This window comes from Pongo pygmaeus, chromosome X (genome assembly GCF_028885625.2).
Source record: "Pongo pygmaeus isolate AG05252 chromosome X, NHGRI_mPonPyg2-v2.0_pri, whole genome shotgun sequence".
In the NCBI taxonomy this organism is placed as follows: domain Eukaryota; kingdom Metazoa; phylum Chordata; class Mammalia; order Primates; family Hominidae; genus Pongo; species Pongo pygmaeus.
The window spans coordinates 110063760-110076752 of NC_072396.2; the positions used below are offsets into that span (position 1 = coordinate 110063760).

The 12993-nt window shown below is 34.8% G+C and overlaps 1 protein-coding gene across 3 annotated transcripts in view; it reads left to right on the top strand.

Annotated features, from left to right (window-relative positions):
• Positions 1-12993, top strand: part of NRK (Nik related kinase) — a 135897-nt gene that overhangs the window by 102737 nt on the left and 20167 nt on the right. For all 3 annotated transcript variants that reach the window (XM_063660118.1, XM_054473118.2, XM_063660119.1), the window contains exons 20-22: positions 9042-9228; positions 10121-10276; positions 12293-12436. In XM_063660118.1, the coding sequence (XP_063516188.1) occupies positions 9042-9228; positions 10121-10276; positions 12293-12436 (487 nt within the window). The remainder of the gene's footprint in view (positions 1-9041; positions 9229-10120; positions 10277-12292; positions 12437-12993) is intronic.

The window sequence follows — 12993 nt, forward strand, 5'->3', positions numbered from 1 at the left end:
TCTCTTATTTGTTTGCCTTTATTACTCAGATCACATATTTGGGGTAGTGTCTCTTGACACACACTTTTAAAAAATATTTTAAAAAATTAATTGACACCTAATAATTGTATATATTTATGGGGTACAGAGTGATATTTTAATATATACAATTTGTGATGATGACATCAGGGTATTTAGCATGTCTATCACCTCAAACATCATTTTTTTGTGTGTTGGGAACAATCAATATCCTCTCTCCTAGCTATTTGAAAATACGTAATGAATTATTGTTAATTATAGTTACCCTACAGTGCTATAGAATATTAGAACTTATATCTCCTATCTAGACATGCATTTGGATCCTTTAACCAGCCTTTCTCTATCACTCTCCCCTACTCCTCTTCCCAGCCTCTAGAAACCACTATTTTACTCTCTAGTTACGTGAGATCAATTTTTTAGCATTTGCATATGAGTAAGAACATGTGGTTTTTATCTTTCTATTCCTGGTTTATCTCACTTAACATAACATTGAGTCCAGGTTCATCCATGTTGCTGCAAATCACAAGATTTCATTCTTTTTTATGGCTAAATAGCATTTATTTCTGTATATATGTCACGTTTTCTTTATCAATTCATCTCTTGATGGATGCTTAGGCTGATGCCTTATTTTGGCTATTGTGATTAGTACTGCAGTAAATATGGAGGTGCTGATAGCTCTTTGATACACTGATTTCCTCTTTTTTTGAGATATGTACCCAGTAGTGGAATTATTGGATCATATGGTAGTTCTATTTGTAGTTTTATAAGGAACCACAATACCATTCTCCATTGTGGGTGTAGTAGTTTACATTCCCACCAACGGTATATAAAAGTTCTCTTTTCTCCACATCTTCACCAACATTTATTTTTTGTGTTTTGATAATAACCATTCTAACTAGGATGAGATGATATCTCACTGTGGTTCTGATTTGCATTTTCCCGATGATTAATTATGTTGAAATTTTTTTTCATCTATCTGTTGGTTATTTGTAAGTCTTCTTTTGAGAAATGTCTATTCAAATCATTTGCCCATTTTGTTTATTATACTTTAAGTTCCAGGGTACATGTGCACAACGTGCAGGTTTGTTACATATGTATACATGTTGGATTATTTGCTTTTTTCTGTTGAGTTGTTTGAGTTTCTTACATTCAGGATTTTAATCCCTTGTTGGACGAATAGTTTGCAAATATTTTCTCTCATTCTTCAGGATGTTTCTTCACTTTGTTGATCATTTCCTTTTCTGTGCAGAAGATTTTTAGTGTGATATAATTCTATTTGTCTATTTTTGCTTTTGTTGCCTGTGCTTTTGAGGTCCTATTCTTTTTTCCCAAACCAATGTCCACAAGCATTTTCTTATATTTTCTAGTAGTTTTATGGTTTCAGGTCTTACATTTAAGTCTCTAATCTATTTTGAGTTGATTTTTTTATAAGGTGAGAAATAGGGGTCTAATTTCAGTCTTTTGCTTATGGATATTTAGTTCTCCCAGCACCATTTATTGAAGACATTGTTCTTTTCCCAGTGAATATTCTTGATGCCTTTATCAAAAATCAACCACAATGCGATAAATGAATATGTGGATCTATTTATGGGTCCTTTATACTGTTCCATTGGTATGTGTGTCTGTTTTTGGTTGCTGTAGTTTTGTGGTATATTTTGAAAGCTGATATTGTGATGCCTCTAGTATTATTCTTTTTCCTCAGGATTGCTTTGGCTATTCAAGGTCTTTTTTGGTTCCATGCAAATTATAGGATTTTTTCCTATTTCTGTGAAGAATGTCATTGGTATTTTCATAAGGATTGCATAGAATCTGTATATTGCTTGGGATAGTAGGGTCATTTTAGCAATATTAATTCTTCTAGTCCATGAGCATAGGGTGCCACTCCTTTTGTGTGTGTGTCCTTTTCAGTTTCCTTTATCAATGTTTTACAGTTTTTCTTATAGAGATCTTTCACCTCATTGGTTAAATTTATTTCCAAGTATTTTATTTTGTAGCTACTGTATATGGGGTTGTTTTTGTGATTTCTTTCTCAGCTAGGTTGTTGTTGGTATATACAAATGTTACAGATTTTTCTATGCTGATTTTGTATCCTGCAACTTTACTGAATTTGTTCATCAATTCTAAGAATTTTTTGGTAGTGTCAAAGGATTTTCTGTTTATAAGATTATGTCATCTGCAGAGACTCTTTTACTTCCTCTTTTCCAATTTGGATGTCTTCTATTTCCTTCTCTTGCCAAATTGCTCTGATTAGGACTTCCAGAACTAAGTTGAATAAGAGTGGTGAAAGTGGATATTTTTGTCTTATTCCAGTTCTTAGAGGAAAGACTTTCAGCTTTCTCTCATTCAGTGTGATGTTAGCTGTGGGTTTTTCATATATGGTCTTTATTGTTTTGAGGTATGTTACTTCCATACCCAAACTGTGGAGAGTTTTTATCACGAGGGAATGTAGAATTTTATCAAATGCTGTTTTTGGTATCTTTTGACATGATCATATAATTTTTGTCTTTGATTCCATTGATGTGATGTATCATGTTTATTGATTTGCATATGTCGAATCTCCCATGTATCCCTGGGATAAATCCCACTCGATCATGGTGTATAATATTTTTGATATGGTATTGCGTTCAGTTTGCTAGTATTTTGTTGATTACTTTTGCATCTGTCTTCATCAGAGATCTTGGCTTGTAGTTTTTGTTTGTTTGTTTGTTGTAATTGTTGTGTCCTTATCTGGTTTTGAGATCAGAGTCATACTGACCTCACAGAATGAGTTTGGAAGAATTCCCTTCCCTTCAACTTTTTTGGAATAGTTTGAGAATCGACATTAGTTCCTCTTTAAATCTTTGGTAGAATGCAGCACTGATGCCATGGGGTACTGGACTTTTCTTTGTTGGGAGACTTTTTATTGCTGATTCAATCGCATTATTCATTATTGGTTTGTTTAAGCTTTCTATTTCTTCTTGGTACAATCTTGCTAGGTTGTATGTGTCCAGGAATTTCTCCATTTCCTCTAGATTTTCTAATATGTTGCTGTGTAGTTTTTCATAATAGTCTCTTATGATTCTTTGTATTTCTGTGGTATCAGTTGTGATGTCTGCTTTTTTGTTTCTGATTTTATTTGGGTCTTTTATACTTTCTTGTTAGTTAATCTAGCTAACGGTTTGTCCATTTTGTTTATCTTTTCAAAAAGGCAAATGTTCATGTTGTATTTCTTCTGTATTGTTTTTGAGTCTCAATTTCATTTACTTTTGCTCTGATCTTTATTATCTCTTTATTTCTATTAATTTGAGGTTTGGTTTGTTCTTGCTTTTCTAGTTCATTGAGGTGCATCATTAGATTGTTATTCAAAATCTTTCTACTTTTTTAATGTAGTCATTTATTGCTATAAACTTGTCTCTTAATACTGCTTTTGCTGTATCCCATAAGTTTTGGTGTGCTGTGTTTCTGTATTCATTTGTTTCAAATAATTTCTTAATTTCCTTCTTATTTATTGGCCAATTGATGTTCAGGAGCATATATTTTTAATTTCCATATATTGTTACAGTTTTGAATGTTTTTCTGGTTATTGATTTCTAGTTTATTCTATTTTGGTCAAAAAGGATACTCAATAATAATGTTGATTTAAAAAAATGTTTTGAGACTTGTTTTGTGTCCCAACATATGGTCAGTCTTAGAGAATGTTTCATGTGCTGATGAAAATAATGCATATTCTGCAGCTGTTGGATGAAATGTTCTATAAATGTCTGTTAGGTTCATTTGGTCTATGCTGCAGTTTAAATCCAATGTTTCTTTGTTGATTTTCTGTATAGATGATCTGTCCAATGCAGAGAGTGAGGTGTTGAAGTTCTCAACTATTATTATATTGTAGGTTATCTCTCCCTTTAGATCCAAAAATATTTGCTTTATATATCTGGGTACTCTAGTGTTTGGTCCATATGTATTTATAATTACTATATCCTCTTGCTGAACTGATCCTATTAACATAATATAATGTCCGTGTTTTTCTCTTTTTTACATTCTTTGACTTTTAACACCTGTTTTATCTGATATAAGTGTAGCTATTCACGCTTGCTTTTGATTTCTGTTTACATGGAATATCTTTTTCCATTTCTTCATTTTCAATCAGTGTGTGTCATTACAGGTAAGATGAATTTCTTATAGGCAACATATAATTGGGTGTTTTTATTTTTTTATTTTTATTTTTTTACTTTTTAACCATTCTACTAGTCTATATGTTTAATTACAGAATTTTGTCTGTTTACTGTCAAGTTTATTATTGATATGTGAACACTTACTCCTGTCATTTCGTTAATTGTTTCTGGCTGTTTTGTGTATCCTTTTTTTTCTATTCTCTTATTGTTAATCTATGTTGTTAGGTAATCTTTTGTAGTAATAAGGTTTGATTCCTTTCTATTTCACCTTTCTATACCTGCTTTACAAGTTTTGTAATTTCATGTTTTCATGATAGTTGTTATTGTCTTTTTCCTTTCAGATGTAGGACTCCCCTAAGCATTTCTTGTAAGACCTCTCTAGTGGTGATGAATTCCTTTGCTTTTTGCTTATCTGGAAGAGGGTTTATTTCTCCATTTCTGAAGGATTGCTTTCCTGGTGATACTATTTTGGGCTATCAGGTTTTTTTCCAGCACTTTGAATATATCATCCTATTCTCTCCTGGCTTGTAAGGTTTCTGTTCAGAAATCTGCTGTTAGTCCAATGAGGATTTCCTTATATGTGATAAGGCTCTCCTTTTGCTGTTTTTAGTATTCTCTCTGTCACTGACTTCTGACAGTTTCACTGTAATTTTCTTTGGGAGGACCTTTTTGAGTTGAATGTATTTGATAACCTTTGAGCTTCCTGAATCTAGATGTTCATATCTCTCCCAAGACTTGGGAATTTTTCAGCTTTTATTTTATTAAATAAGTTTTCTACATCTTTTTATCCTTCTGGAACCCCCATAATTCAAAAATACATCCTCTTAATGTTGTCCCATAAGTTCTATAGGGTCTCTTTATTCTTTTTTTTTCTCTTTTTTCTTTTCTGCCTGAATCATTTTAAAAGACATGTCTTCAAGTTCAGAAATTCTTTATTCTGCTTGGTCTGTCAGCTGTTGAAGCTCTGTATTGTATTTTTTAATATTATTCGTTGAATTCTTTATCTTCAATATTTCTGTTTGGTTCTTTTTTAATGATACCTATTCCTTTGTTGAATTTCTCATTCAGATCATGATTTTTTTAAAAATTTCATTGATTTGTCTATCTGTATTCTCTTGTATCTTGCTGAATCTCCTTAAGATCATTATTATTAATTCCTTTTCTGGCACTTCACATTTTCTTTTCTGTTGGGTCTGCTACTGGAAAATTATTACATTCCTTTGAAGGTATTATGTTTCCTTATTTGTTAATGTTTCTTGTGTCCTTGTGTTGATATCTGTCCATCTGGTGGAGCAATTGCTTCTTATAATGTTATGGAGTAGCTTTCATAAGGAAAGACTTAGTCCATAGATGGGTCCTGGGGTGTTGGTTGAGTGGGGTGCATTGACTTTGGTTCTGGGTGGATGCAGCAGTGTGGTCTCTATGCTGTAATATACATTAGCAATGTTTGCTAGTACCTCACTGGCCCAGGCTGCAAAAGTTTGTGGCAGAGGTGGCACACCTTTGCCAGGGGTGGGCTTGCCAGGCTTTCTCAGGCCAGAGGCAAAAGTGCACATGCGGTGGGTTGGGTGGCTCAGGAATTTGCCCTCCAGTGTTGAGCTATCAGACTACTTCTCTGGGCAAGAGTGTGGTCACACAGGGTGACAGCTAGCTTGGGGTCTGGCTTACTGGGATCAGGGCTGCTGAGCTGTTTCTCTGGCCAAGGTTGCAAGTGCACAGCAGTTAAGCCAGCCTAGAGTTGGCTTCGCCAATGTGCAGTACTGGAGTTATTGCTGACCTTTCCTGGGCCCAAGATCTGAGCAGTCGGGGTCACAGCATTTCAGCCATCAGTCGGGGCTTGGTGAAATGACAGTGGAGCCGCAAGACTGGAGAGGCACAGTGTTTACTGGCCCCCAGAACATAGTGCATTTCAGCAGTGGCTCTAGATTGAAGATGGCACCAGGCTGCAGCAGCTTAAGTCATGGGTTGGTGGGAAGTGCACAACTTTTGCTCCTTATCTGGAGCAATGCAGACACATGAATTTCATGCACCTTCCCAAACTGAGCTCAGGGCTTGTGAGGACTATGAGATTCTCCTGTAGTAATTACTACAGTTGTCTGTGGTGGCAATTGGGGCTGATGAGAGTCTTCTGCTTACCTTTTCCCAATAAGGAGAATTCCTTCCGGGCTCTGAGCTGATCATGGTAGGGGAGATGGGGCAGCAGAAGCAGAGTACCTCACTTCCCTCTCTTTGCTGCCATTTTGGGATCCCATGCTACACAGTGACCTCACCACCCCATCACTGCACTCCAACACTCTCCCTCAGACACACCAGTTGAACTCTGTGTATTCATTCTCTTTGTCCTTTTTTGTGAGGGGGACAAGCAGCAGGTGCCACCAATAAGCAGCTATCTTACTGACATCACTCCAACTGGAACCGATTATTTTTTTTCTGAGTTTTTTTATTGTAGTAAAATATACATATCATAAAATTTACCATTTCAACCATTTTTAAGTGTACAAACCAGTTGGATTTATTACATTCAGAATGTTGTGGGATTGTCACCACTATCCATTTTCAGAATTTATTTTTTTTACCATTCCAAACAAACTAAACAATTAAGTCTTGTTTCCCCCCTCCTCTAACCCCTGATAACTTCTATTCTACTTTTTTTCTTGGTGACTTATATAAGTGGAATCATACAATATTTGTCCTTTTGTGTCTGGCTTATTTCACTTTTTAGGTTTTCAGAGTTTATCCACATTTCAGCATGTATCAGAATTTCATTCCTTTTCAAGGGTGAATAATGTTTTATCTTGTGCATTCACCACATTTTGTTTATCCATTCATCTACTGATGGAAACTTGGGTTGTTTCCACTTTTTGGTTATTGTGAATAGCGCTGCTGTGAACATTGATGTACAAGTATCTGTTTGAGTCCCTGCTTTCAGGTTTTTTGGGGGTATATAGCTAGGAGAGGCATTGCTATATCATGTAATCAATCTATGCTTAACTTCTTGAGCAACCGATAACATAAAATTTTAATTCAAGAAATATACTGTGTTTAGACAATGATTTTGTCATTCACAAAACATTTATTGACTTTATAAATAGGCTTAAAATACTCAAGTAGTTCATAGATGCTACATCAATAGAAATTATCACAGATAACATTTTCTGAACCATGTGGTATTTGAACTCATTCTTGAGAAATGGGGAGTATCTGGATATCTGAAAACACAGGTGGAACTCCAGACAGAAAAAAAATTATGCCAATCTACTCCCCTAGCCTATTTTCTTGTCACACAAACTAGCTTTGGACATGCCATGCTCTTTCATGAATCAGCGCTCCTGTGCAAGCTGTTTCCTCTGGAAGGCTGCCCCCTCACCTCTTCTCTGCTTGGTGAATTAGTAATCCTTCATGGGCCAAATCAAGTATCAACTTTGACTTCTCAAGGCAGAGTTATATATCCCTTCCTCTCTACTTACAAACCTTTTGTCCATAGTTCCAATTTAGTACTTATGGTATTATTGTTAGTTATTTTATTTTTTTGCTTTCACACTATATTGTGAACTCTTAAAGGAAATAATTATATCTAATCCTTCCTTGATTATTTGTCTACCAACTCACCCAACTTCAGTGTCTAACCAAGGACATGGCATATGATAGGCACACAGTAATTATGGAATAAATCAATAAAGTTTGAAAAGAAAGAAAAAAAGGAAGGAAGGAAATTTCCTGGATGGTTTCTAATGGGAAAGCAGTGTCAGTGGGAAAATATCTATGTCTGTCTGTCTGTCTATCTATCTATCTATCTATCTATCTATCTATCTATCTATCTATCATCTATCATCTATCTTAATTAAAGACATTAAAACAGGATGTCCCAACGTAAGTTTCATAGCAACCCTGGTTATCTCCAGTTATCTCAAGGAATGTTTTGGAAATTTATAGAGGAAGTGGATCTTCCTTTCATTTTAATTTAAAAAGGACATGGTGTCATACCATGTTTTTGTGGTTGAAAAGGTCATAAAAACCAGTCTTTTGCAGAATAGCACAGCTCTCTCAGTGCCAAGAATCACTGTTTAGACACAAAGATGAGCTTATCAACAGAAGAACTTACCAACAATAGTTGACAGATTTTCCCACAGGACAGGGCATACTACATAAATTGTCACATTTTGTGGCTTTTATCCTTGAGTATCTTCTTTGTAAGTTAATGGAAGCCAGCTACATTTTCAGTGATGCATGTTTACACTCTTGGATTTGTGTTGGTTGATTTGCCTTCATTTACTTTATCATTTGAAAATTATGCAGGTTTTTCATGCTTTCAGTTTTGTGAAGTTACCTTAAAGCAGTAGAACAGACACCCCCCACACTGTGCTTTATATTTTTTCAAGAGGCTGTTTGGCATAGCATAGCTGGATGTATGCTTTGGAATCAGACAGACTTTGGCTTCAAACTCTGCTTCCCCTACTTATTAGTACTATGACTGAATAAATTATTTACTGTCTCTAAATTTTAAATTTGTATAAGTAAATTGGAGATAATTATACTTACTTGTTGGGCTATGGTAAGGATTCACAAGGATATCTAAATATCATGCTTAGCACAGTAGCTGATACATGGTAAAAATTCCACAAATGTTAGGTCTCAAATTGTACAGTTGGGAACCTATAGCTCCCTGCATTTCTCCTGTACCATCAGTCATCTCAATAATAGGTTAGTTTTCTCCTTCTGATGACATTGTTGAGTTTTTCTAGTAAATGTGGATTTTATAAGAATGTAGATGTTATAGATCTTGCATTTTGTTTTTCAAACGACCCCTCACTAGGCATATTTCTCCCACTGTTAACCTACTAATGAAATAAAAATTGGTTTTTGGACTTCTTTTAGGAGCCAGGTGGTGGAAATGAGGCCTCAAATGCCATTGATTCAGGTGCTGCACCGTCAGCAGCTGATGATGAGAGTGACAATAAGGACATATCAGGATCATCAACACAATCAGATTTTTCTGCCAATCACTCATCTCCTTCCAAAGGTTCTGGGACGTCTGCTGATGCTAACTTTGCCAGTGCCATCTGTGAGTGTGTTCAATATAATCTCTAAATGCTACTATCTGTTCACATATTAAATAGTGTTTAACCACTGCTTCAGGATCTGTTAGGAATCAAATTATTCTCACATTCACTTGAAATAAATTCAGATTGATATATGCTTTTAAAACATCTACTCTTTTTTTTTCTTTTTCTATAATTTATTTATTTTTTTTCTTTTATTATTATTATTATTATACTTTAGGTTTTATGGTACATGTGTGCAATGTGCAGGTAAGTTACATATGTATACATGTGCCATGCTGGTGCGCTGCACCCACCAACTCGTCATCTAGCAAACTCTTTACTGAAGCTTTATGGTACCTAAATTTGAGCTACAATTGAGAGATTGAGTCCCTTATCTGGATTTATGTGTGTTTTCTAATCACAATAACTTAAAATATATTCGTGTTCAACAATGTATTTTAGCCATCATGATTTGTGTTATCTGATGGTTTCAGAGTTATTGAAACTATACTTCCAGTAAAAAATAAAATACAATAAAAGGAAAGAAATTTGTTTGTTTGTTTTTAATTTTGAAATAAGATCTCGCTCTGTCACTTAGGCTGGATTACAGTGGCATGATCATGGTACATGGTAGCCTCAACCTCTGATTCTTAATGATCCTCCCACCTTGGCCTCCCAAGTGCTGGGATTACAGGTGTGAGCCACGACACCTGGCCAAAGAAAATAAATTTGGCTAAGTCGTGTCTCATTTGTGGAAGCACTGTAGTATATAAGGTGTATAGATGAGTAATTTAAAAAAATTTGTTCTGTAACTCCATCAGGTGCAGATTTTTCTTTTAAAAAAAATTCTGTAACTCCATCAGGCACAGAACTAGTAATTTCTCTTATTATCTTCCCCTTACATCTTTGCAGTATACGCTGGATTCGTAGAAGTACCTGAGGAATCACCTAAGCAACCCTTTGAAGTCAATGTTAACCCACTCTATGTCTCTCCTGCACGTAAAAAACCACTAATCCACATGTATGAAAAGGAGTTCACTTCTGAGATCTGCTGTGGTTCTTTGTGGGGTGAGTTTGTTTTGTTTTCTTAAGGAATATATTTTTCTGTAGCAAACCTGTGAAAATCATAGACATAAAATATTTGTTTACTCTTACCAAGTCATTACAATAAAAATATATTTATAGTAGTTAATTTGCTCAGAATTGGTTTTGCTGCTTTTTTTTTTTTTTTCACTCAGTGCAGTTTGATGTTTGAATCGACGGCCCCCACCTTTGTAATTCTATTTCTTTTAAACCTGAGTTAACTTGGATGGCAGGTGGATCATGAGGTCAGGAGTTGAGACCAGCCTGGACAACATAGTGAAACTTTGTACTAAAAATACAAAAAAGTAGCTGGGTGTGGTGGCAGGTGCCTGTAATCCCAGCTACTTGGGAGACTGAGGCAAGGAGAATTGCTTGAACCTGGGATGTGGAGGTTGCGGTGAGCAGAGATCACGCCACTGCACTTCAGCCCGGGCGACAGTGCAAGGCTCTCTCTATATATATTATATTTATTATATTATATATATATGTATACACACAACTGGACTAGGTTATGATTGTTTGAAAGTTTAAGATTCATATTTCTAATTTAGGGTAGTGTTCAACATATGATACTTTATGAGGTATTCCAAGAAATATTTCTGCAGGATCTTGTTTTTAAAAAGCCTTGGAAATTTATAGAGAAAGTTCCTTCTATGATGTCTTAACTCTGATAGACTTTTTAAAATCCTTTGTTTCAGAAGAATTATAACCACATTGGCAATGCTGAGACAATATTTTACCTCAAGCCAATCTGAATCATAAATGAAACAAAATAAATGAATTCAAGAAAGGGAGAAATCCAAAGTAAATGCCAACCCCTGTCTTGCAATTTCATAGATTTTGTTAATGTATGGTTGAACAAAGGACAGGGTTTTAAATTAAAAATAGAAAAGGGTAACAAACATCGTAATTATATGGATTAAAGAATTTTTAAAAGTCATCTCAAAGTTCTGCTAATTGAGTGTGTCAAACAACAAGATAGCCTGAATATTTCAGTCTGGCAACTACCCAGAAATGTAGTTAATGTCTAATAATCCATTGTTATAACCTGTAATTTTATATTTTGAAAAATAAAAGATTATAGTAAAGATTGACTATACTTCTTCCTCCTTCTCTGATTCCCCTGTGAGAAGAAGATGCAGCTCCTAAACATGCCATTGGCCATGAGTTAGAGAACTGGTTAAAGATAGAGTGAGAAAATGAAGGCAAAATCACTTAAGTTTTCTCCTTATGCTCATGGAGCACAGGTATGCTCCAAGCTCAAGGAGGACTGTGAAATTTTATCTTGTTACATTACTTGGCTGGTTATTTCCTATGTCACTTTATGGTGAAAAGCTCCCATAGTAGTTTGAAGTGTAATTTAACTTTAGTTCTGTCTTCTATTTCAGTCCTCTTATTTGGTCTTTAAACAGTGCTTATATTTGAACAAATAGAGCCCGTCAACAAATAAAAGAGAGTGTAGAAATTGAGATACATGAAGGTAGGAACTAATTTCATAGGCATTTGGCAATGGTAAATTTTTAATATATGGATGAACATAAATCATTCAATTTAAAAACAATTATTTACATATAATTATTTTAAAAGCATTCAAACATTTACTTATGTTTAGAAATGAGAAATGAGCCGAATTGAACTCTTTGTATGTGCTAGACTAAGAATGTTTAATGATAATTTTCAAAAAGGTTGATTGATTTTGATAAAGTTCAGAACACTACTAAAGGGTGCTAATATATCCATAAATTTCCATTTGTGAGATGGCATACCAGGTGCCAGCCAGTGGAATACTGCCAGAGGGAATTATGTTCTGTATTTTTATGTATTTCATTGAAATTTGTTCTGTTGGTAGAGAGTACATAGTTACATAGTATGAGGTCAATATAGCCTAAACTGATAAGTCATCTTTACATAGATGAGCATACTGCAATAGCAAAAATAGTAATATAGATGCAATTATGAAAAATAATCTGAGCTAATATAGCACTTTTTATATACGAACAGGAGTCAATTTGCTGTTGGGAACCCGATCTAATCTATATCTGATGGACAGAAGTGGAAAGGCTGACATTACTAAACTTATAAGGCGAAGACCATTCCGCCAGATTCAAGTCTTAGAGCCACTCAATTTGCTGATTACCATCTCAGGTTTGTTTAAGAACTAAAATTAGCTGAGTAATTATGCAGATTAATTAGTCTTCAAACTGGGTTAAAGACTTTCTCAGGTTAAAGTGTTCATAGAAGAGCACTTTAAATATAACCTTTAATTGGGACACCAGACTTTCCTACTTGTATTTTGTTATCTGTTTACAATTTAAAGTAACTTCCTTTTATTGTAAAGTACCTAACCTAGGTTACTGATAAGAAAAACCACAACATTTGCATCCTTGCATGTTCTCTCCAGTGCAGCCTCCTACAACTTCAGATCTCTAATTTTCATCCACTCATGCACAGGACTGCATCAACATCCACCATGTCCCATTCTTGTGAGGTGTTAGAAGCAACAAAGAACAAAGTGAACAATAATCAGATATAAAAGAGACTTGTCCTTAATATATAGCCTTATCACAAGGGCCTACAGGTAGAGTTTGTAACAAGAATGGATACCCTAAAGATCTTTACATCTTTTCCAAATAGTAGTTAAATTTCTTAGTTTTGGTCAGTCAGAGCCTGAACCTTAGAATACAAGAAAGCAAGTAAATGAG